The sequence below is a fragment of the Heteronotia binoei genome, chromosome 1 (assembly GCF_032191835.1).
Source record: "Heteronotia binoei isolate CCM8104 ecotype False Entrance Well chromosome 1, APGP_CSIRO_Hbin_v1, whole genome shotgun sequence".
Lineage (NCBI taxonomy): Eukaryota > Metazoa > Chordata > Lepidosauria > Squamata > Gekkonidae > Heteronotia > Heteronotia binoei.
This window is the reverse complement of record NC_083223.1, coordinates 250019427-250041015: the sequence shown is the minus strand read 5'-3', so window position 1 is coordinate 250041015 and position 21589 is coordinate 250019427. Positions and strand designations below refer to the sequence as shown.

The 21589-nt window shown below is 41.2% G+C and overlaps 1 protein-coding gene across 1 annotated transcript; it reads left to right on the top strand.

Moving 5' to 3' along the window:
- Nucleotides 1–602: 602 nt before the first annotated feature.
- C1H21orf91 (chromosome 1 C21orf91 homolog) lies at nucleotides 603–15564 on the top strand. The gene is made up of 5 exons (XM_060252034.1): nucleotides 603–705; nucleotides 3673–3803; nucleotides 11606–12136; nucleotides 13087–13149; nucleotides 14625–15564. Exons 2-5 carry the CDS (start codon nucleotides 3680–3682, stop codon nucleotides 14783–14785), a joined length of 879 nt encoding a protein of 292 aa, XP_060108017.1. The 5' UTR covers nucleotides 603–705; nucleotides 3673–3679; the 3' UTR covers nucleotides 14786–15564.
- The last annotated feature ends 6025 nt before the right edge of the window (nucleotides 15565–21589 follow it).

Sequence of the window (21589 nt, the reverse complement as noted above, 5' to 3'; positions counted from 1 at the left end):
ATTGGAATGGAGATCATTAATTGGAATGTACTTATGTACGAAAATTGGATTAGGAGCCAAATGCCTATTTGGATGCATAAGAGGTGCCGACAGAACATTGAATGACTGCAAATCACACACAGGTAAATTACTCCCCCTTTCAGTTTAGGAATCCCGCAGAAAGCACTTCCATTTGCAGTGGGGGATGTATTTAATATGTCAAAAGGCCCACATAGGCCAGCAACCAAACGCCTCTCCGACGCAGGCGGGATCCCCTTTCCGTTACACTATTGGCTAGACCCACTTACGTCACGGAGAGCAAAGCGCGAAACCCTGAGGGCCCACTACCCTCTTTTCCACTCTGTGCGTGACGCGCAGTGCACGTCACCTCGTTTCTTTGAATCCTCTTAGAGGCGGTAGGCAGAGGACGCTAAATGACGTCACTGCGCAGCGGTGAAGCAAGTAGGCGGTGTAAGTACCATTGGAACATTCTTCCTATTGGTTGGCAAAACGGACGACCCCAAAACGCGGGAGGAGGGAGACGACGGTTCCCTCCTACTCAAACAGCATAACAAACTTCCCCCCTTCCCTCATACTCGATGGTCTAGTTCAGAAGCAGAAGGGGCGGGGCTTGAGGCGCGCGGGGCCCCGCTCGGCCCAGCTTTAGCGTCGGCGGCCATTTGTGGGGGAAGAGAGCGGAGCGTCGGAGGCGAGCGAGAGGCCGTGGTGAGAGGAGACTGTTGGGCGGACCGGGAAGGGGGCAGGGGGCTTGAATGACGGGTCGGGATAGACGAGGAAACCTCTTCATGAGGCCGACTGCGAAATAAAAGGAGGGGGGGCGAGAAAAGAAGGTGGTCCCTCCCTCGCGTGCTCAGCGGCGTCCCTTCCCCTTTCAGCGTCCGGCCTGGGAAGGCTTCTGAGACTCTTCCCCCACCTCAGGCCTTGCGCTGCCCGCGTGTAAGGCGGGAGTCCTACGCCCCCTGTGATGGATCGCCACCCAGGCTGTGCCCGTTTCATCGCGGCCCCTGCTGTGGTAGCTAGGGTTGCCAAGGCCAATTAAAGAAATATCTGGGGACTTTTGGGGGTGGGGCCAGGAGTGGGGTTGTGACAAGCATAATTGAACTCCAAAGGGAGTTCTAGCCATCACATTTCAAGGGACTGCACACCTTTTAAATGCCTTCCCTCCATTGGAAATAATGAAGGATAGGGGCATCTTCTTTGGGGGCTCATAGAATTGGATCCCCTGGTCCAATCGTTTTGAAACTTGGAGGGTATTTTGAGGAGAAACACCGGATGTCATGCTGCAAATTTGCTGCCCCTACCTAAAAAAACCCAGCCCCCCCCCGCGAGCCTCAGATACGCATAGATGAATTCGCCATTATACCCTATGGGAATTGGTCTCCATAAGGAACAATGGCGTGCCCAGCAGGCATTTCTCCCCCGCCCCGGCTTTCTGATGACTCTGAAGCGGGGGGAAGGCCTCCAAACCTGCCTTCACCTGGAGATTGGCAACCTTAGTGGTAGCCTTGCATAGGTGAAGGCGCTGAACGGAATGGGGGCACCAGCCAATTCCCCCTCTAAGCTGTGGAGCCCTGTGAGCAAAAAATTCTACTTCGTGGACTACTGGCATAAAAGTTGTGAACTGCAAAAAATTGTTTGCTCTGGGGCCATTTTTCCTGAGCTAAGACAAAAATGTGTGAGCAGGAGGCTAAAAAAACTGAGCTAGCTCAGACTAACTCAGTTTAGAGGGAACACTGGCACTGGAGTGTTTTCTCTGAAGGCTGTTGAGGCTACTGCTTCCTTCGTTGCCATCTCTTGGCACGGGAAAGAAAGTCCTGCATACTTGTGGCGTGGAGTTTGGGGAAGGGGAGGATCTCAGTGGCGATGTAATGCCGTTGGATCTGCCCCTGAAGTTGGTATTTCTTAGAGGGGACCTAATTTCTCGTCTGAGATGAGTGGTAACTCTGGGTCTCACCTGGAGGCTGGCAGCCCTCGGTATTGTTGGGAATCCCCTACTTATTTCTTGCAAAGGAACGCCACATAGTAGGAAAATAGAAAGGAGAGCAGACCCTGCTGCATGCTCTTTCTCTCCCCTCCTCCCCCCTTTTGTTGTTTTCCTACTGTGTGGTGTTTCTTTCTGGGTAATAAGTAGGGAATTCCCAACAGTAGTTGGTGGGAAGGTAGAAGTAACTGATAGGCGGCGTTTGTGGGTCTCAATTTTAAGACAAATCCCAGATGACCTCGTGGAACAAATGTGAAACTAAAAGAAGAATCATCTAGTGCTTTAAAGATGAATGTATATTCTGTTTTTGTGAGTCAGAGCTCATGTCATCAAATGTGTGCAATGAATGTCCCTTCAAAGCAGCTAGATTTATGCATACAGTTCAAGCAACAGAAACAAGGAGAATAGAGGAGAGAATTTACAAGGAGAGACCATTGTAAAACGGTGGATACAAGAGTAATCAAAACTGTGTAGTACTGAAGAGTGTGTCTTACCACATGCTGCATACATTTACCGTGATATATCCATGGACTTAGCTTCTGAGAGCAAGTTCATCTCCAGTTGTATTGATATGCACTGGTTTTGAAACGGATAGGCAAGGTAATTCCCTCTTGATTCTATAATTCGAACAAAATACTCTTGTTTTAGGATGCTTAAGGGGGCTTGACATTGTCCCTAAAAGTTCAGAACCATACCTGGACTTTAGTCACCAAGGTATGGATTCTAGGCTCTGTCACATACAGCAGTTCAGTCTTCTGCTGGTAGATGAACTTTTGCTTTTACTATAAAAAGGGCCATCTTACCTAGTTCCTATGGTTTTGTGCCCGGAAGTTATGAACATCTGGCCAGCAAAAAATACTATGTGAACTGATTGCTTAGTCCTCTCTATAGAAAGGCTACAATCTTGCTTGTAGCTTCTGTAATCTAAAAAGGAGTGGTTCAGGGTTTTGTTTTGTTTTTAGTGTTAATGGATGTTTGACGAAAACTAATGAACCTGTGCTAGTTATGGGGGGGAAAGCCTACAGCATCGTCAGCTTTTTATACCAACTCAAAGAGGAGTTGGAGATCTCATTAGTTTACTGCTTAATCTTTTCCAGCCATATAAATGAGAACTGATTGCCTTGCTTGACTTGGCATGACTGCTTCTGAGTAAACCAAACTGTATGTATCCTGGGCGTTGTTTAAACAGGATGCTGGATACAAATGAAATGGAAGCCGTATACCTCTTGTGCTTGATATGAGAGATCTGATAGTGGCTGAAGAATTGCTAACCAGGTGTAACATCTGCAGTGCTGTGGTTATGAAACTGAACTATCACATACCTTCTAAGCCCTTAGTAGAAGTGTATTTGTTCATAGGAAATGTGAATTATTTGTTTTCCTTTCATAAGAGTTACATGACATAGTACTTGTGTAGTAAATTTAAAGTGTTTAGATCAAGGAAAACCAACTGGATGGAGAATATATGGATCTTGCCTTAAAAGTATATAATTGTAGTAGAACAAAGCAATGTCTGGAGGTCAGATTTCAATCTTAGATCAGTGGTATAGGAAAATACCAAATCCAAGTTTACAAACCTGTAAAAAGATACCTGGAGGGTGCTTTTCTCCCATTTTGACTCATAATATGGAGGTATCATGACACGGCTTTCTTCAAGCTATATTGGTAACAGGGTAACATTTTCTCTTTTAGGGACACTATGAGTGAAGAGCAGTTTGTTAACATTGACTTGAATGATGATAATATTTGCAGCATATGCAAATTAGGAACGGAAAGAGAGACTCTCTCATTCTGCCACATTTGTTTTGAGCTGAACATTGAAGGTAAGTGCGGTTCAGTATTTAATACTCAGCCTTTCTGTGGGGGATTCGCTAATACTGGCCTGGCTTGCTGCCCCCCAACCTCTTATTTATGTTTTCACTCTCCTATGTCCTGGTATGCACAGAAGCAGGAATTTCCCTAAGCCTAAGGTATAGCAAGAGTACGCATCTGCATCAGAGAGACTTCTGGAGTTTCTTAGTTTTCTCCTAAGAACAGTGTTGATAACTTAGAAGAGGGCATAAAAGCTGCTGGACACTCTGCTTACTTGCAGGACAAAAGAGTGCAGAGAGTGCAGCAAGTCGATTTGTGCTTTGGAGGGTTCCAGGTTTGAGACAATGGAGGATATAAAAACTAGATTTTGAGAAGTGAAATGGTTCCTTGACTAGAAGGAATGATGTGCTCTGTTTGCTACGTGAAGCTGTAACCGTGATACATTATTAGGGGAAAATTCTCAACCCCCCCCCCCCCAATGATAATTTAAATATTTTTCCATGTGATGTGGATTATTCACCTCAGTGATTTAAGTGTCTAAATGAAACACAATTGTACCATGTACACATTATTTTATTACAAAAGTGTCATTACCTGCTCACATCCCTGACTGAAAGTGTGCAGAAGTTTCTCTGTTTGTTATCAGAAGGCTTCCACTGTGAGCAGAGCCATATGTTCTACAAGGAAGAAGGCTCAGCCACTAGTGGAACTGAGTCATAGGATCTATTCCATTTCTCCACAGTATGTAGGGTACCTGAATATCAGGGTGCATCAGAAACTCTGCTTGTATATATCCTGATGAATGTTCTAAAGTCATTTCATGATGAAAACTCTGGTCTGTATCCAGTCTGGCTCTGTGAAGATATGATGCATTGATGAGAATGTTCTGCTTGGACAGGATTTTGTCCCAGAATCTCCACATTCAAATGAAGTTTACTGCATGTGGCATTGAACAGAATGAACTCTTTCACTCTCCTCCTGCCTCTCATGAGAATAAAATACTTCTCTGAGTTGGGGGCAGGTAAAAAGTATACTGCACTGGAAGGCCTGTAAGCAGTTTACAAAAATTCTTGTTCTAGTCTGATTATCTGGATTGCTCGATTAACAAATATTTTCTCTTGCCCTTATTCTGTGAATTCATTTGTGTGACCAAGCCATTGTTTATTCAGGACCATCGCCTGTACTGGGTTGCTCTTATGGTTTGCTTGAACAATGTACACTTCTGTTTGTGTGGGGAGTTCATAACCTGGCAAAACTTAGGTGGCATTATAAATTCTAAAATACGTAGAAGACCACAACATTTGTCAAGGGTTGTAGCAGTGTGTGAACAATGACATATTGCTGCAATTGCACTGGCTGTAAATCCCATCTTATGCAACTCTTGTAATTTACCTTAGTACATGCAGGCATAGTACGTCCTGTATAGGTAACTTTAGTATTCTTCGGCTCATTAGTATGAAGTAAGTGGACAGTATATTGGAAGTTCCCTATGTTATCTAGTGGAAGAAACTTTGGCTCCATTCAGGCATCACCAAAAAACATGGGAGAAGGACCAAAACCAAAAGCCAGTGGCCCTACCAAACAGTGTTGTACAGAACAAATCTCACTGGAAAGGTTGCATTTTAACTATAGCTTTTACCCCAAATCTATATATATGGACTTTCTATATATATCTATATATAAATCTATATATATGGACTTTCTATTGTGTCACAATAGGACAATGAATTGAATTTCATGTGTTTTGTTGTTCAGTTTTCTAGACTAGTTATTGCATAATCTTTGTTTTTAATCATCTAATTTTATTTACTGTTTTTATAGCCCACCATTCTTACTGAGACTCAAGGCAGATCATGCCATATAAAACAATGTAATCAGGCAGTGTACGACTTCTAGTAAACTTATGTTTTTCCAAGCACAAAATTATTTAGAACACTTGATTAGTTTGCCCATTCATTTGACAGCAAGAACAGTTAGTTGCAGGATTCATTTGTCTAATTTGCTGAAGGATACAGCTCATTTTTAAAAACCTGATTAATACATGTACTAGAAATTGTTCCATTGACTTGGATGAATATTTTAATAGTTGCAGCACTGCCATCACTATTTAAATGCTATGCAAACATGAAAGCCTAAAACAGCTTTATTCAGTTGAAGGGAAGAGAGACATAAAGGAGGTTATAGTTGGTGAGTTATGGCAGTGGAACTGCATTTCTGTCGGGTCTTTGTTCTCTGAACATGCCCAGCTGTTAGCAAAACTCAGAAGAGTGGAGACTTGCACATGAAGAGAAAACAAGCCCAGCATGTGTTGTGTAAGAGAAACATGAGCTGGATACAAAAGCTAATGCATACAATCAGATCATCAGTTGTGGAAGGTTACCAAAAAAGCAACTAATGCTTGTTTCAAAAGTACATGGGAGGGAGCTGTTCTGAAATGCTCGTTATAAACTAGAGATAATTCAAGGGTAGTTCTGACTTCCTCTGCATGTATCCACTTTGTGTTTTAAATATCTTGTTCCATGTATAGCCAAGAAAATAGATACATGATGCTGGGACAGGAATTCCTTCGAGCGTTTTTATTAAATCTCATATGAAGAGTACTCAGAAGCACAGCTGTGCTTGACAAACAACAAAATATTGTGTATGTGTGTGATTTTTTGTTAAAAGAATAAGCCTTGAAAAGTGATCTTTTGCAGGTAGTTCAAAAATTTCATTTGTATTTGCAATTTCATTCTGTTTGCAAGCTATGGCTTGTTAGCTTGCCTGCAGTTCAGGATTCCACACCCTGGATTGAAGAGAGCAAACCATGTGTTAACTTGCTTCTCTTTTAATAGTGTTGAATCCTGTATAACCGTAGGCATTTAACTACGTCAGTGAGTGTCAGTTGGGCCCTCATCAAATTTGGGAAGCTCGGTGTCTTTCCAGATCGCAGTCCTCCCAACCAGCAGGGCTTGTGTCTTGTGAGGATTCAGTTTCAGCTTGTTTACAGTCAGCCCTAAGACAGTGTCTTAGGACTTCTACAGCCACACTGGATGATTTGGATGAAGAGGTATAAAGCAGGCTGTCACTGGCAAAAAATAACAGTCTGCTTTGAAACTACAAATGATTTCTCCTAAGGATAGGTTAAATAGGATTGGAGGGTAAGCTATGGAACCCCTCAGGACACATGCACCACTGATCCCAGCTGGTCTTGAAGAGCAACCCTCTGAGCCTTGTCCATAAAAGAACAGTTTATTATTGTTCAGTCGCACAGTCAAGACTGACCCTTTGCAACCCCATGGACCAAGTCACGCCAGACCCTCCTGTCTTCCACTATCCTCTGAAATCCACTCAAATTCATGTTAGTTATGTTAGTAACACTATCCAGCCATCTCATTTTTGCTGTCCCTTTTTTCTTTCGCCTTCTGTCTTTCCCAGCATCAGGGTCAGAACAGTTTACACCAATCTAAAACACTTCCTTTAATTCTTGCATCTACTTCCAAATCCCTCAGCAAGATGGCAACGCCAAGTATCAGAGCCTGCTGATAAATCCAGTAAGAGCAACAAAAGCTGTGTCATTTGTATACATTCAAATTGAGAATATAAGCTAAAGTCACTGGTGCTGTCTCTGTCCCATAGCTTGGCCAGAGAGTAGACAAAAAGATGTTTAGGGCAGAGGCATTAGTTCTGGAGTCATTCTGCCATTGCTCTCTATTGTCTAGAAACAGCAAATTAGAGACCTGCAATCATTGGCCAGCTAATTCTTCTTGAGCAATGTCTTTTAAGTGGATGACTGCCAGTTTTAGTGACCAAGGATAGATGCCCTGACCTGTTGATTTATGATGGGCATCTAGGACTAGTTAATGTGATCCAACATTTCAGCAGCCACATAAGACAAGGATCAAGTATAACTGGTAGCCTTCCTTAGAACCTGTCGACATCTATCATGGTTGAATCAAAATGGTCCATACATGGACCAGACAGTAACTCAGCTGTATTACAACCAGAAATAAAACTGGAACACATTTGAGTGAGTTTCTCAGCAAAAAACAACAACAACCACCCAAATCTTTAATTAAATAGTCAGTTTGTGAGAATTTAAAGACTCAGACTTAAGGGTCAACAAGTGCTGGAAAATCTTAAGCTGAGCTAGATGCAAAATTGCTTGTGTAATGGTAGCAATGATATAAGATTTCTTTGCCAGTGTGTAGTAACTCAGGTATTGCAGTGAGTTCTGTATCAGACACTGTTAGATTCGAGTTTTCCATCAATTGTGTCAATAACTTCCAGAAACTTCTCATTCCAAGTTCCCACCCATGGCATTCCAGAATCCAGTTGGATTCATAAGCCTCCATGAACAGGCCATTTTTAACTGGCTCCCCATCCCCACAGAGTGTAATTACTAAATTAATCCATGCCTGGAGGCAGTGGTCAGACCATAGTGCATACTGAACTTCCAGACCCCATCCCAAATTTTCAATGCAGAAATTGTATATGTCCTTTATTATGTGTGGGTTCCATCACAACCTGAGGTAGACTCACAGTGGCTAAAGGGACACATACTATAGGAAATCCTGAGTAGGATCCAACATGGTGCCCTCAGCATGAGTGGTGAAATCTCCCAAAACTAGATTGCCTGGTGAGGAAGTAGGTGGTAGAATGTCCAGTCTGTGGCTGGAATCTAATACAAGGAACAAACAATTCTTGCAATAATTTGTACTGGGAATCTGAGAATGGGGAAGAGTCATGGAGGATGATAGCCACCCCAGGCCTCCAGGTCAGGGTTGGTTAAGAGCTGCATAATCAGGTGGAGGTAACTAAAACAGACACACCCATGGTTTTCCTCTAACCATTTCTCAGTCATACAAGCCAGGTCTGTTACCTTCTCCTCTAGCAACTCATGTGAGTGTAGTTTTATTTTTCATCAGTTTGGTGCTGCACAATATTAGTGAAGGAGAGTTAATAAAAGAGAACACAGGCAGTGGCAAATAAGATGCAAGTCTGTGATCAGACAGGCAAAAAGGGAATATGAGGAGCATATTGCAAAAAACATATATATCTGTATAAAATAGTATTTCCTTTTGTCCATCTTGAATCTACTGTCCATCAGCTTCATTAGATGCCCTTGAGTTTTAGAATTTTGGGAGAGGGAGAAAAATTTATCAGTGCTCACCACCCCATGCCTAATTTGATAAACCTCTATCATGTCTCCCCTTAGTTGCCTCTTTTCTAAACTGAAGTCCCAGAATCTTCAACCTTTCCTCATAGGGAAGGTGCTGTAACCCCCTAATCATCTTGGTCATCCTCTGTACTACACAGCTTCAGTTCTCTTTCAAAGGTAAAGCAATCCATCTATTGATCTCCCACTTTCATAAGCATATAAATGTTGGTTTGAGCTTGAGGGGAAATGATCCTATTAGGGGCAATTGAACTATATTTCATTTTTCTTGTTAAAGTTAATCTGTCCTTAGAATTAATTCCATTTCCCTGAAGGATCTAGCATTTAGCTATCTATTTTGAACTTTTTAGGCACTCTTTATTGGAGTTTTATGATGAAAGACTTGGATTAGTAGAGGATTCCTGAAGCCACTCGTGGGAAGGGCGGGATATAAATTCTAAATAAATAAATAAATAAATAAAAATAAGGCAGATGGGAGTTAGTTTTCACCCGTTCCTCTCTTCTGCTATAGATTTGACCTCTCCATACTGTTCCTGGAGGTTCCCTGCTCCCTGGAGCAGCAGTCCAGAGAAGAGAGTTATATTCTACCCACAAGCGTTTACACTGGATCCAGTCTAGAATGTCAGTCTTGCCCACTTTTCTGGATTGTAAATGTATGTAAGATAAGTAGACCTTAATAGTTGACAGCAACAGGACACCAGATTTCTGTTCTCCACGTGGCCTCCATGCTCAGCACCACAAAATGAAAGAACTAATTTGCACAGTTAAGCAAAACAGTGACTGTAGCCTTCTAGTTAAAATAACACATTTCTGCCTACAGGAGAATCATGTACTTTCATCCTCATTGAGCACAGTGTGTTTTATTTTGTGTACTCAATGACCTAGTTTACAATGGATCTTCCTGACATAGTCACAGATCTGTTTAGGGATGTTTGGACAGTGACATCTCAAGCTCCAATTTCCAAACCAGCAAAAGACTTCCATATTACAGTATCATAGTAGCCCAAATGATTCATGGATCCAGTCTAGTCTTTCCACAAGTATAAGTTGTTATGCCCATGGAGTATGATTTTCCTACCCATGTGTGATGGGGATGGAGTGGGAAAATGTTGTCCTCTATAAGTAGAAGTCTTTGTAACAATGCTAATTGGATCCAAACCAAGGCTACCTTAGACTGATACAAAGTGCAAGATAATACAAATGGTTGACAGTCTTGGATGAGTGTGAGGTTTCTGTGGAACATTTCAGAGAACATATTTTCTAATGGACCATGCCTTTAAGGTATCTTGAAGAGCAGCTTTTACTTGCAACCGATAATTTACAGAGCTCTCCATCTGAACCTAAGTTTGGGGATAGCATTTTTTGCCTTTCTTACCAATACTAAGTAAACAGATGGATGCAATTAAAAACTGACATTGAATTGGCAATTAATGGGAAGCTGTAAGCATCACTACTCTCCTTGTAATGCAAAACTGTTACCCATCTGCAGCTCTGTGCTATTCATGGTCTATGAAAGAAAAGCAAGAGGAGGCATCATCTAAAATTCAGAAATTTTTTTTTAAAACTCTGCATAGGCTTGGGTTCTCTTTTGTTAACCATTCTTGGAAATTTTTGGGAGGATGCAGTCAAGTATAACACACAGTTCTCCTCACACCCACTGAGAACAAGGAGCTCTTGCTGTAGGATAACATGCAACTGTTTGACAGAAATGAGAAAACAAAGGTATAATATTATAAGAACGGTGGACATGGGGACTGGGATAGGGAAGTAAGTAGTACGTCATTCAACAGGTAACTAACTTGTAGAATTTAGATTGTAGTGTTGATCACAACTTAGATGACTTTAAAGGGGGCATAGACAAATTCTTGGGGGATATCCAACAATACTTATCATGCTAATAGCTAAAGGGAACTGTCATACTCAGAGACAGCAAATCTGTGAATATCTATGCTGAGGAGAGCGACAGGGAGAGTTTTTGACCTCTGAACAGAACAGTCTGGCATGCTGTAGTTTCTCTCACATGCTGAGGGTTGCCAACCCTTTCACAGCCTGGTTAAATCCCAAACTGTCATCTTTTCAGATTTCCAAGCTGCTACAGTATGAATGAACAGCATGATCAGAAGTTTGAAATGTCCTGTTTATGTAGTAACAGATAACATGGAAAACGTTAATGGCTATTGTGTTTTCCAGTCTTCTGAAACCACAAGAACTTTCAGTGTAACCCTCCTGTGCTTGGAAAAACTTCACAAATTCTGGATTGGGATGTTGAATTGGCAGTTGACATCTGTGAAACTGGTTCTCACCCATGCAACCAATCATTTTTTTATATGTACAGCAGAACAGTTCATTATTGGAAAAGTATCATTCCCAATATAGTTCTGGAAGTCTGCTTCTTAGTAAGGATATAGTCACTTAGCAAGTCCAGAGTGCAACTTGCAACTGTAAAGCAGCATCAAAGTCAGTAGGAAATCCAGCAACATGTTCTTGATACTCAGATTATGTTTCTTGCACTCAGGAAGAACTTTTCTGTCTTTTTTAAATAAAAGGTGTCCCCTAATTGCTTTCTCTGACATTTCAAAATAGCCCTAATATATTTTTTGCTGGACATTAACCTGTCATTTATTTATTTATTTGCCTTTTTTTTCCTTTTCCCAGGAATACCAAAGTCTGATCTTCTGCATACAAGATCATTAAGAGGGCACAGAGACTGCTTTGAGAAATTTCACTTAATAGCAAACCAGAGTTGTCCACAGTCAAAACTCTCCAAGAGCACTTATGCAGAAGTGAAAAACATCTTAAGCAAAAAAATTAACTGGATTATACAGTATGCACAAAACAAAGATTTGGATTTGGATTCTGAAAGTTCCAAGCAAACACAGCACCATCTCTTTAGCTTCAGACATCAAAGAGAGAGAAAACTACTTCCTCAGTTTGATTCCCAGGTTCCTAAATACTCTGCAAAATGGATAGATGGGAATTCTGGGAGTATTTCAAACTGTACACAAAGTATTTTGGAACAAAGAGAATCCAGTGATTTTAGACTTGACATGTTGCAACAAACAGGTGCTACATTTTGTTGCAGTGGTACGTTGTGGTCTAGTCATAACCAAACATCACAGGTGGAAAAAGCTAAAACTGACGCAAACACCTGCATCCGAAGAACTCCCCAGTATAGCAGGGAGCAATGTAAGTAGAAGTGATTATTTTTGTTCCATGTGATTTAACAAATGTCAGTTCATAATCTTCACCTACTGAACATAGTTAGTTGTTTGAGAGGTACTGAAATAGAATGAAAGTAAATTTCACACTGCCACACAATCACCAGGATTTAGCAGGGTAGAACAGGTGAGTTAGCAAGCTGTGCCGCCTAAAATTACGTAAAGCTTGTTGTTTTCAAATTTGTTTGTAGATGCAATCATACAACTTGTAATAAGCATATCCCACTCTAGTGATCTATATAGGATAGAACTGAGATCTTCTAAGCTTGAACCAGTACAGACCCAGTAATACTTCATCTTAGATGCCCATCGGTCACATCTGCTTTACTGTGTTCCAGTGCAATCCTATTTTATTCGATCCATCATATTGTGAGTGTTGCATCCACTTAGAACTAAATATGTATGTTTTTTGCATTAATTAAGTTTGAGAATGTCAGATACAAGTTTTGCATTCCCTTATTGCAATTCTCTGCCAACTAAGGCAAGATTCCATAGTAGAGTACGCTTGTGGGAGTTAATTGGCAGTCAGTTTCAGCAAAACAATAGCCCTTTGTTCTCATAGCCGCTTTTTAAAGGAAAAGTAACGGTGGCTGAAGATATGAAACCCCTTTTTGGGGAAGATATGAAAATGTCCAGACTGTGGTAGGATGTCATGTTGCATTACTGGCAGTCTGAGATGTTCATAAAGTCTTGAAATTAGATGGTGTTTTCCAGTGTTCCCATTTATGACTAGAGGGGAAGGAGGGGACACCCCAACTGTAGAGAGATAACTGAGCAGCTTATTAATTTGTTACACTTTACACAGCAGTTTGATACTGATATGCAAATAAAAAGAGAATATTTGCATTAGTGTTCATACCTTTCCTTTCCCCAATCCTATGATACCTAACGGTGACTTGTTTTGCTTTCATGTTTCAGTGAGTATGATGACTCTTGGAGAAGTGCAGCAACTGAGTGAGAAACTCCTCAAGCAAATACAAGGTGAGGGAAAGCTACATTATGTGCTGTGGCAGCTGCGGGGGCGGGGAAGGAAAACTCTGAGTTAAAAACTGGACTAAAGACTGTCCAGTTCCCCATTCTGACCTCTTTAGATTCTTTAAACCCCAGCCACCCACAATCAAAAGGAGGGACACAAACTTTGATTAAAGGCTTCATAGCGTGTAAGCTATATGCTTCCTAAAGTCTCTTATTTGGGAACCTACTAGTCCAAGGCTGTAATTATTTATGAAGTAAGTAGAATAAAGTATTTAATAGGGTAAATGTTCTTTGTGGATTGCTTCAGTATACAGAGTAAAATTGGCTCACATCTTCATTCCCATAGGTTGCAAACTTTTCCCCAGTTACTTTGTAACTGAGCTGCAAGTAACAGAAACCCTGAAGGATCTGATTCCCATTTGTCTGGACAGGTTACCTCAACTGACTAGGTTTTGCTGAAACCTATTTCTATCCTCTCCAGGTTCAAGGTTGCTCTTTTAATATGCAGAACTCCTCTCCCACATGTAAGTTAGGAATGTTGGACCCTTAACAGGATCTTTATTTTCCTCACTAAAACAAACTTTCTTCCCTAAGCTAACCCCCAAACCCCTAACTAAAAGCCAAATAAAAACCTGGTTAAACTGATGCTCTGGTCCAGAGCCACGAAATCCCCAGTTAGAGGAATAAAATTCCCTTCCCCCCTTCTTTAGCTGAGGCTAGCTCATTTGCTTTTATCTGGTGGAGTTCCATGGGCTCTGATTGGCTGAAAGGCACTTGGATTTGAATGAGGCAAAAATCGCAAGGATTGGTTCAGAGCCCTAGAGAGGAGAGGTGGGACTGTTTGAGAAGATTGCCACATACAGTGTTTACAAAAACTGAGAGCCAGTTTGGTGTAGTGGTTAAGTGTGCGGACTCTTATCTGGGAGAACAGGGTTTGATTCCCCACTTGCACCTGCTGGAATGGCCTTGGGTTAGCCATAGCTCTCGCAGGAGTTGTCCTTGAAAGGGCAGCTGCTGTGAGAGCCTTCTCATCCCCACCCACCTCACAGGGTGTCTGGGGGGAGAAGACATAGGAGATTGTGAGCTGCTCTGAGTCTCTGATTTAGGGAGAAGGGCAGGGTATAAATCTGCAATTCTTCTTCTACAAAAACAAAGATTTTTATTCGTTTCTAAATGTTCCAGTCAGAATCAGTATTTCTGAATGTTATGCCCCCAAAAGCTTATTGGTCTCTGTTACTGCACTGGAGTCTAGCTGTTCTACAGCCAACCGACTACTCTTTGCATTTTTGAAAACTGATCAGTAAATGTGTTCTTCTGTGTTCAGTTGAGCAAATATTCTCTTCACACACATACTCCCACAAACAAACACACACAAATATGTGGCAACTATTGAATAAAGCAAATTAAACTAGCAATTCCGACTCTCATTGTATGCACCTTTGGAAACATCAGCTTAACTTGATGCCAAAACTTCTTCTCAGATGTGTTTGAAGAACTAACTCAGCAAGTGCAAGAAAAAGACTCCTTGGCTTCACAGCTCAATGTTCGTCACATCGCCATTGAACAACTGCTCAAGAACTGTTCCAAATTACCATGTCTGCAGATGGGACGGGCAGCAATGAAATCCAATATATCCATATAACAGCACCTCAGCTTGCATTTACCCTCTTCCATGAACTGAGTTGTATGAACTTAAGCTATGTTTGGGGAGACAAACATGTTTTAGAAGCTTGTATATGTTATAAGATACAAAGGAAGTTACATACAGTATTCCTTTTTTAAAAAGTATCTTAATACTAGTTTTGACTCTGGAAGTCGTCTAAATCTCCCACAATTAGCAACATTCCTTCCAGTCACTGATGACAAAATAATTGTTAATGTACAGGCAGACAGAAGTCCTTTTGTTAATAATCTGGGAGATTAACAGATTAATTAGTTTTTCGGTACCAAGAAAATAGAGAAAACCAGTGTTCATGAAATTCGCATTTCTTATTTATTGCAAGCAATATTTTATTACTGAAATTTTATACAAGAAAAAACTATTTTAGGTACTTTTCCACGTCTCTTTATAAAAGTTTTGAATTGCTCGAGTAACCTTTTTGCCTTGTGTAATGATTGTTTACCCTTCTCAAGTTGGTGGCGTTATCTTTCATGATGAAATTTCTTTAAAAAAACAAAACCTTTGTTTCCCAAAGACACAATCTCAGTGGCTGTAATGCATTACTTTTAATTTTCAGCAATGTAGAATTTATTGGGCATGGATTGTATCAATAGAAGAAATTTAAGCACAGCACCTCCTTTTGGAATGACAGTTCTTGTTTTATTATATGAGGAGCAGGAGTTTGGTTTTGTATGTGGATTTCTAATGCTTAATAAAAGTATATGGCTTCAAAGAAATAAACCTATGATACCTCATGGAAATGGCTGTCTATACTTTGTGATGCTACGGTAAACTGTAAACACTGTGCAAACAGAAAGCTGGCATCTCAGCAGGAAGGCTGAGATAAAACCCTTGGGTTTGCCTTAGGAACTCTCTATCTGCAGGGTACTTTTTATATATTCATTATGACATTCAAACATGTTACTTTTTAAATGCAAAGTACTGTACTATAAAGACTGTTCTTGATATTGTACACTTCCCTATTTCTACCTCAATAGGTGAGAAGTGCAGAAGGAGAGAAGAGATGAATAAAGTGGACTAGAAATTAAGTAACTCTTGCTGTGCCTGTGTATATCAAGAGCAGGGAGCATTCAATTTCTAGTCTGGCCCTGGGGTGGCTGGCACAAATGTATGCTAACAGCTGTAAGCTATTTTTTTCTAGTAGAAGCATAGTCAAACAATAGCGTATTCTTCATCCCTACTTTTTCCCTTGGATTTGTGTTTGAAGTGTATCTGTTCTGCTCACATGCCACAGAATGGGAAGGGAAACTGTGCTGCTAGTTGTAAATATTGTTGAGAAAGAAAATGTAATTAACCAAGAAACAGAAGCATACTTTATAAACCAGCATTGTGTTTCATGCAAGATATTGTGCATCTGAGCTTTTATGTTTGGGACTAGTGAATTTCGTCTTTTTCCCCCTCCTGGAATCAACTTTGGAAAGGGAGGTAGCTGCTTGCCCTGCTGGGAAGGGGGATTGAAGAGTTGCTATCGCTGCCCTTTCTCTACTCTAGCAAATCTTCAAAGTGTTTAATGCCGGTGCAATTTCACTTTGAAGGAATTTCCATTGTACGCATTTTGAACATCGTACTGTGCAATATAATGGAATGAGCTTAGTCTCACTGATGACATTCCCATGATGCAAAGAAATATTTGAAAGGCAACCTTGAAATTTCAGTTACTGCTTGTTTAAAGTAGAAATGCATGGGTGGTCATCTGTAGGATCGCCACCTGACTGTGCTGTTACCTATCTTAATGCTGCTGCCAATCAGTTTATGTTATGGTCTTGATGGTGTGGCCTTGAAGTTTGTCTTTCATATTGGCCAATGCTTTGTTCTATTGCAGAATGCCTTCTGATAATGTGCAAATAGCTGAAAAGTACATCTGAGGATTGCCTAGCAACCAGTATGCACTAAAGAATAGGCTGAGCAGAAGAACGGGACTGGTCCGCTCCAAGTAGCTCTCAACCTCTGTCAAGGGCAAGGGAAGATTGTACACTCCAAAGTCACCACTAGTACCAGCACTTTTATTTTTTAGCCCTGATCTGTTTGTGTGCAGTCCCTGCCTGTATTGAATATACTTAATGCTTCCCCTGGAAATGAACATAAAAGCACCTGGTGCAATTTGGGTTAACTGGGTTATAATCACAGACTGCAAATGTTCCTTGTTTTCAGCATTAGGAATAGGGAAGGCTATCCCTCTAAAGTTCCTTAATGCAATCTGAAGCTTCAGAACATTCATGGTGTTTGGCAATTTCAAGTAGCCTTGCAGATTAAAAACATATAGGAATGGCTTCCAGGAATTTGAGCTTCGCCATTTAGACTGTAACTTCATGAATTTTATCCTGGGATTTTATCTTTGGGCTGGCAATGGAAAGCACTATCAAATCACAGCCAACTTAGGACAACTCCATAGGGTTTTTAGGGCAATAGATGGACAGAGGTGGTTTGCCATTATCTGCCTCTGCATAATAACCTTGGAGTTCCTTGGTTGTCTTCAGTCCACATACTAGCCAGAGCTGACTCTGCTTAGCTTCCAAGATCTGATGAGACTGGGCTAGCATGGGCCATCCAGGAGAGCACAAACATGCTCAGAATGGCTGTCATGAGGGGCGGAAGAGCTTCTGTCTTTCCCCTAATTGTTTCATTGGGCTGTGGCAGCAAAAATGGGAGAGATAATCCCCCCTCTCCCCCCTGCAGAGTTTTTACACAGAAAAGGGTTTGGAGGGAAGACAGGACAACTTCCTTCCCCTTAGCTGCTGTGTGGTGGCAGGGAACCCAGATCCAATTACTTAAAAGCCCACCTGTGCAGTTCAGCCCTTAGACAAGACTACTGACAAGAAACGTGCGGAGAGGCAGTCATTCAGGACTGTGGACCTCAGGTCATAACACACTTTACAGGTAAGTAGTAGCACTTCATAATGGACCCCAACATGAATGAGCAGCCAGTAGAGAGGGATGTCAGAATAGGAACAAGGTACTTACGATGGCTTGCCCTGTTAAATAAGGAGATGCCATAATTTTTCAGCAGTTGAAGTTTTCTTTTCAGAAAATGAACATGGAAGAAAACATGACATAGTTTGCTCCTAAATACCTTTTCAGAAGAATTCTGAGGTGGCAAGTCACCTTTCAGTTTCAGGTAGGCAAGAGAAGAAGTGGGTAGGGAGGAACTACTTGAGTCAAAGACTTTAAACACCATCTTCTACAAACAGGATTTTCAGTCTGTTCCACTCAAAAGTCTTCAAGATTATAAGATCTGAGGAATCTACGGGACAGTGAAGCTTAGGAGACTTTTGCTATGGCAAGGTACTAGAACTCTCAAAGTTCTTTAGGGCATAAATAATGTGAATGGGGGTGGGAGGAGCACTTCATCTAGCAAATATTCAATAGCATTAAGAACCTGTATTCTAAAAATTGTTCAGACACACCTTATGAAAACGAAAGAGTGGAAACCATAGAGCTCCGGAGGGAGTGGTAAAGTTGCCCCAGTGAGATACCAGCTTTTCGAGGTCATGCTGGAAATGATATCCTGCAGTGACAAAGATCGCTCCCCCTTTAATAAATACTCCATGTTTCTCCAGTTGCCAGGCCAATCCTAAAATGGGACCACCTTCTTGCAACATTCATTTGAAGGACTTCACGCATGCATTCACCACTTCGGGAATCAGCCTCAACAATTCTGCAATGTTTCCCCCATGATCTCATTAGTACGAGATATTAAAATACTGGCCTTATACTTCTGAGGAAGAGAAGGAAGCTTTCAGAACTGGCTGGTTCCAAACTGTTTCAACAGTGGCTATCCAGCTATGTTTGTGGATCTGCTTTCAAAGCACAGATTTCTACATCTTTCAGCTCACAATTACTAGGATAAGTATTCCAGAGCACATGAGAATTAAAAAAATTGTTTAGACTACACAGTGCAGATTAACATTTGCAACAGTCAACACACATTGGCAAGTCCTCTTACCAGGTATCCCTTCACAACCCAGAATTTAGAACATGGGGAAGTGTGCCTGCACATTAAAGCTCATATCTTGAATAAACTGTTGGTCTTAAAGGTGTCTCTAGGCTCAAAATTTATTCTAACGCAGAACATGGTAATTTGACTCAATTAGACTAATCTTGCCTATCCTCCAAGATCCACAAATTATGCTACTGTGGTTGCAGAGGATGTAGCTGTAGATGAACATGTCAAATTTAAATTGGTGTTTCCCAGCCAATATCACCCTGACTGCCAGGATCTTGGGCCTCAGCATTTAAAGGCGATTTTACAGGGCCTAGTTCTCTGTCATTACTACTGCAAATGTGTTAGAATAAGGGACGAAAGCATCAATTAATTTATTTACTTCATTTATACTCTGCCTTTTAAAAATGTATTAGATTTCTATTCTTCCCTGTCCCTTTGTCCCCAATGGGAACTCAAAACATAACATATTCTCTATTTTACAAAAACCTGTGAGGCAGCTTAGACTGAGCGTGTGTGACTGGCCCAAGGTCCCCCAGCTCACCCAACAAGCTCCCACCATACTGAGGATTCAAACCTGGGTCCTCCAGATTCTAGTTTGACATTTGCTTCAGAGGGCAGCCATGTTGATCTGCAGTAGAACAGCTAGATTTAATTTCACTAGCGCCTTAAGAGACCAAGATTTTCAGGGTATGAGCTTTCGAGAGTCAACCTCAAAATATCTTGACAACCTTGTCAGTCTCTAAGGTGCCTCACTCAAATCTAGATAGATCCCAGTAGGCAGCTGTGTTGGGTCTGAAGCAATAGAACAAAGTAGAGAAGTGCACCTTTAAGACCAACTAAGTTTTATTCAGAATGTAAGCTTTCGTATGCTCTTAAGCAGACTTCATCAGACAAAATGGGAATGGAAAGCAGCAATACTTAATATAAGTGGGCAGTGTGGAATTATGGGAATGTTTTTAGCAGATTAAAAGAATCATCAATAGGGATCTGTGTTTGTTAGTGCAGGACAAAACAGGGTTAAAAAAACATTGGGGAGTGATAAAAAGCAGTCTGCTGTTGTAGTTTAATGTTTTATTGTTTTAAATGTTTTAAATGTTTAATTATTTTAATTGTTTAAATGCTTAAACCCTATTTATGTGGGATCCTATGTTGTAAGCCGCCCTGAGCCACTTGGTGGGAAGGGCGGGATATAAATCATAAAATAAATAAATAAGTAGGTGCAGGTGCCATATATCTAGGTAACATTCTGGCTTTGTTAGTTTAAATAGAGGACATGGTTTCTCAAGAGATTATAACATCCATATAGTTTGCCATCAGATGGGTTGGCATATGCAATAAGACAAACAGCCAATATCCCCCATTTGAGTATGTCAAGACAAAAAACAAAAACAAAAAACCCAGATATTCTGATACAGTGTTCTAAAAGAGAAATAATATAAGTTAGCCCTTAGAAAAACAGGATGCATTGAAGTATAGTGGGAGGTGGTTTAGTATATGTAATGAGTGAGGCCTGGAGATCTCCCACTTTTACAATTGATCTCCAGCTGGCACAGATCAGCTCCCCTGGAGAAAATGGCTGCTTTGAAGGGTGGACTGTATGACATTGTACCATCCTGCAGCCCCGCCCCTCCCCAAAACCCCGCCCTCTCCTGGATCCACCCCCAAAGTCTCCAGGTATTTTCCAACACAGACCTGGCCACCCTACTGTCTAAATTTTAATGAGGTTTGTTTGTGATGAACAATAGTAATTCCATTTTGATAGACTTTGCAAATTTGCTGCAGGCAGCTAACATGAAAATAAGAGAGACAGAGGCATTCCTGGGGGGGGGGGAGATATTGAGCACAGGAGAACAAACGGTCTGGTTTCTGTGTTTCAATAAATAAACAGCTTATCTGTTGGCTTGCTGACACCTAACTAGGCTATGAAACAAGAAAGAATAGGATGAGCCTGTGTATGGAAACATGCTGAAAACTAAAGCCATTGTTCTGTAGCAAATGTGCTGAAGGCCACATCACCATCTGCTTGCTAAACAGGGAGGGAGATAAAGGAACAGAGGGGGGACTTGCGAGGGGCCCAAAGATAAGGATGCAAGAACTGTATACTTGCTTCCTAGACAATGTTTTATATTTTGTATGTATTTTAACTCTTACCTCTTTCTAAAGTTGTTTTAATGAGGTTATGTTTGGGAGGAGGGTTTATTTTAATGGTTAATAATGTCTATGTATATCATATGTTTTAAATGGTTAAGGGCCTTGGCAGCCCTTGTAAGGGTAGAAGGGTGGGATGTAAATTTTGTTTATGGCAATGAAACGTGCCATTACAGGCCATTTATGGAGATCCTGTGGGGCTTTCAAGGCAAGAGATGTACAGAGGTGGCTTACCATTGCCTGTCTCTGGGTAGCAACCCTGGTATTCCTTGGCAGTCTCCCATCCAAGTACTAATGAGGGTTGACCCTGCTCAGTTTCCAAAATCTGACAAAATTGGGTGAGCTAGGGTCATCCACGTCAGGATCCTTTTGTCCTCCATTCTCTTAAAATACAGTCTTCTCTCCAGTGATGTCTCACAGGCAAGAACTCGTCTTTTCACCAGTGCTCCTGCCTCTTTCAAAAACCCTCGAAGGCCAATAGCTGTGTCAACCATATTTCTAAGAAAGATTTCTAAAATTGAAGTTATTCCACTGGGAGCAATATTCCAAACCAACCTCCCTTTAAATCAGTTCTGCTTTATGTAGAGAAAACAGGAGAGTCAAACCTACCTCCACTGATATGTCTACTGTCCTGGCAGTTTTTCGCAAATGCTATCCTATCTATTCAGGATTGT

Bases quoted from the DNA above. Each gene is read 5' to 3' on its own strand.
- C1H21orf91 (XM_060252034.1), top strand. From the start codon at position 3,680: ATGAGTGAAGAGCAGTTTGTTAACATTGACTTGAATGATGATAATATT. The intron at 3,804-11,605 runs GTAAGTGCGGTT...TCCTTTTCCCAG, and splicing joins TTTTGAGCTGAACATTGAAG to GAATACCAAAGTCTGATCTT. The intron at 12,137-13,086 runs GTAAGTAGAAGT...TTCATGTTTCAG, and splicing joins CCAGTATAGCAGGGAGCAAT to TGAGTATGATGACTCTTGGA.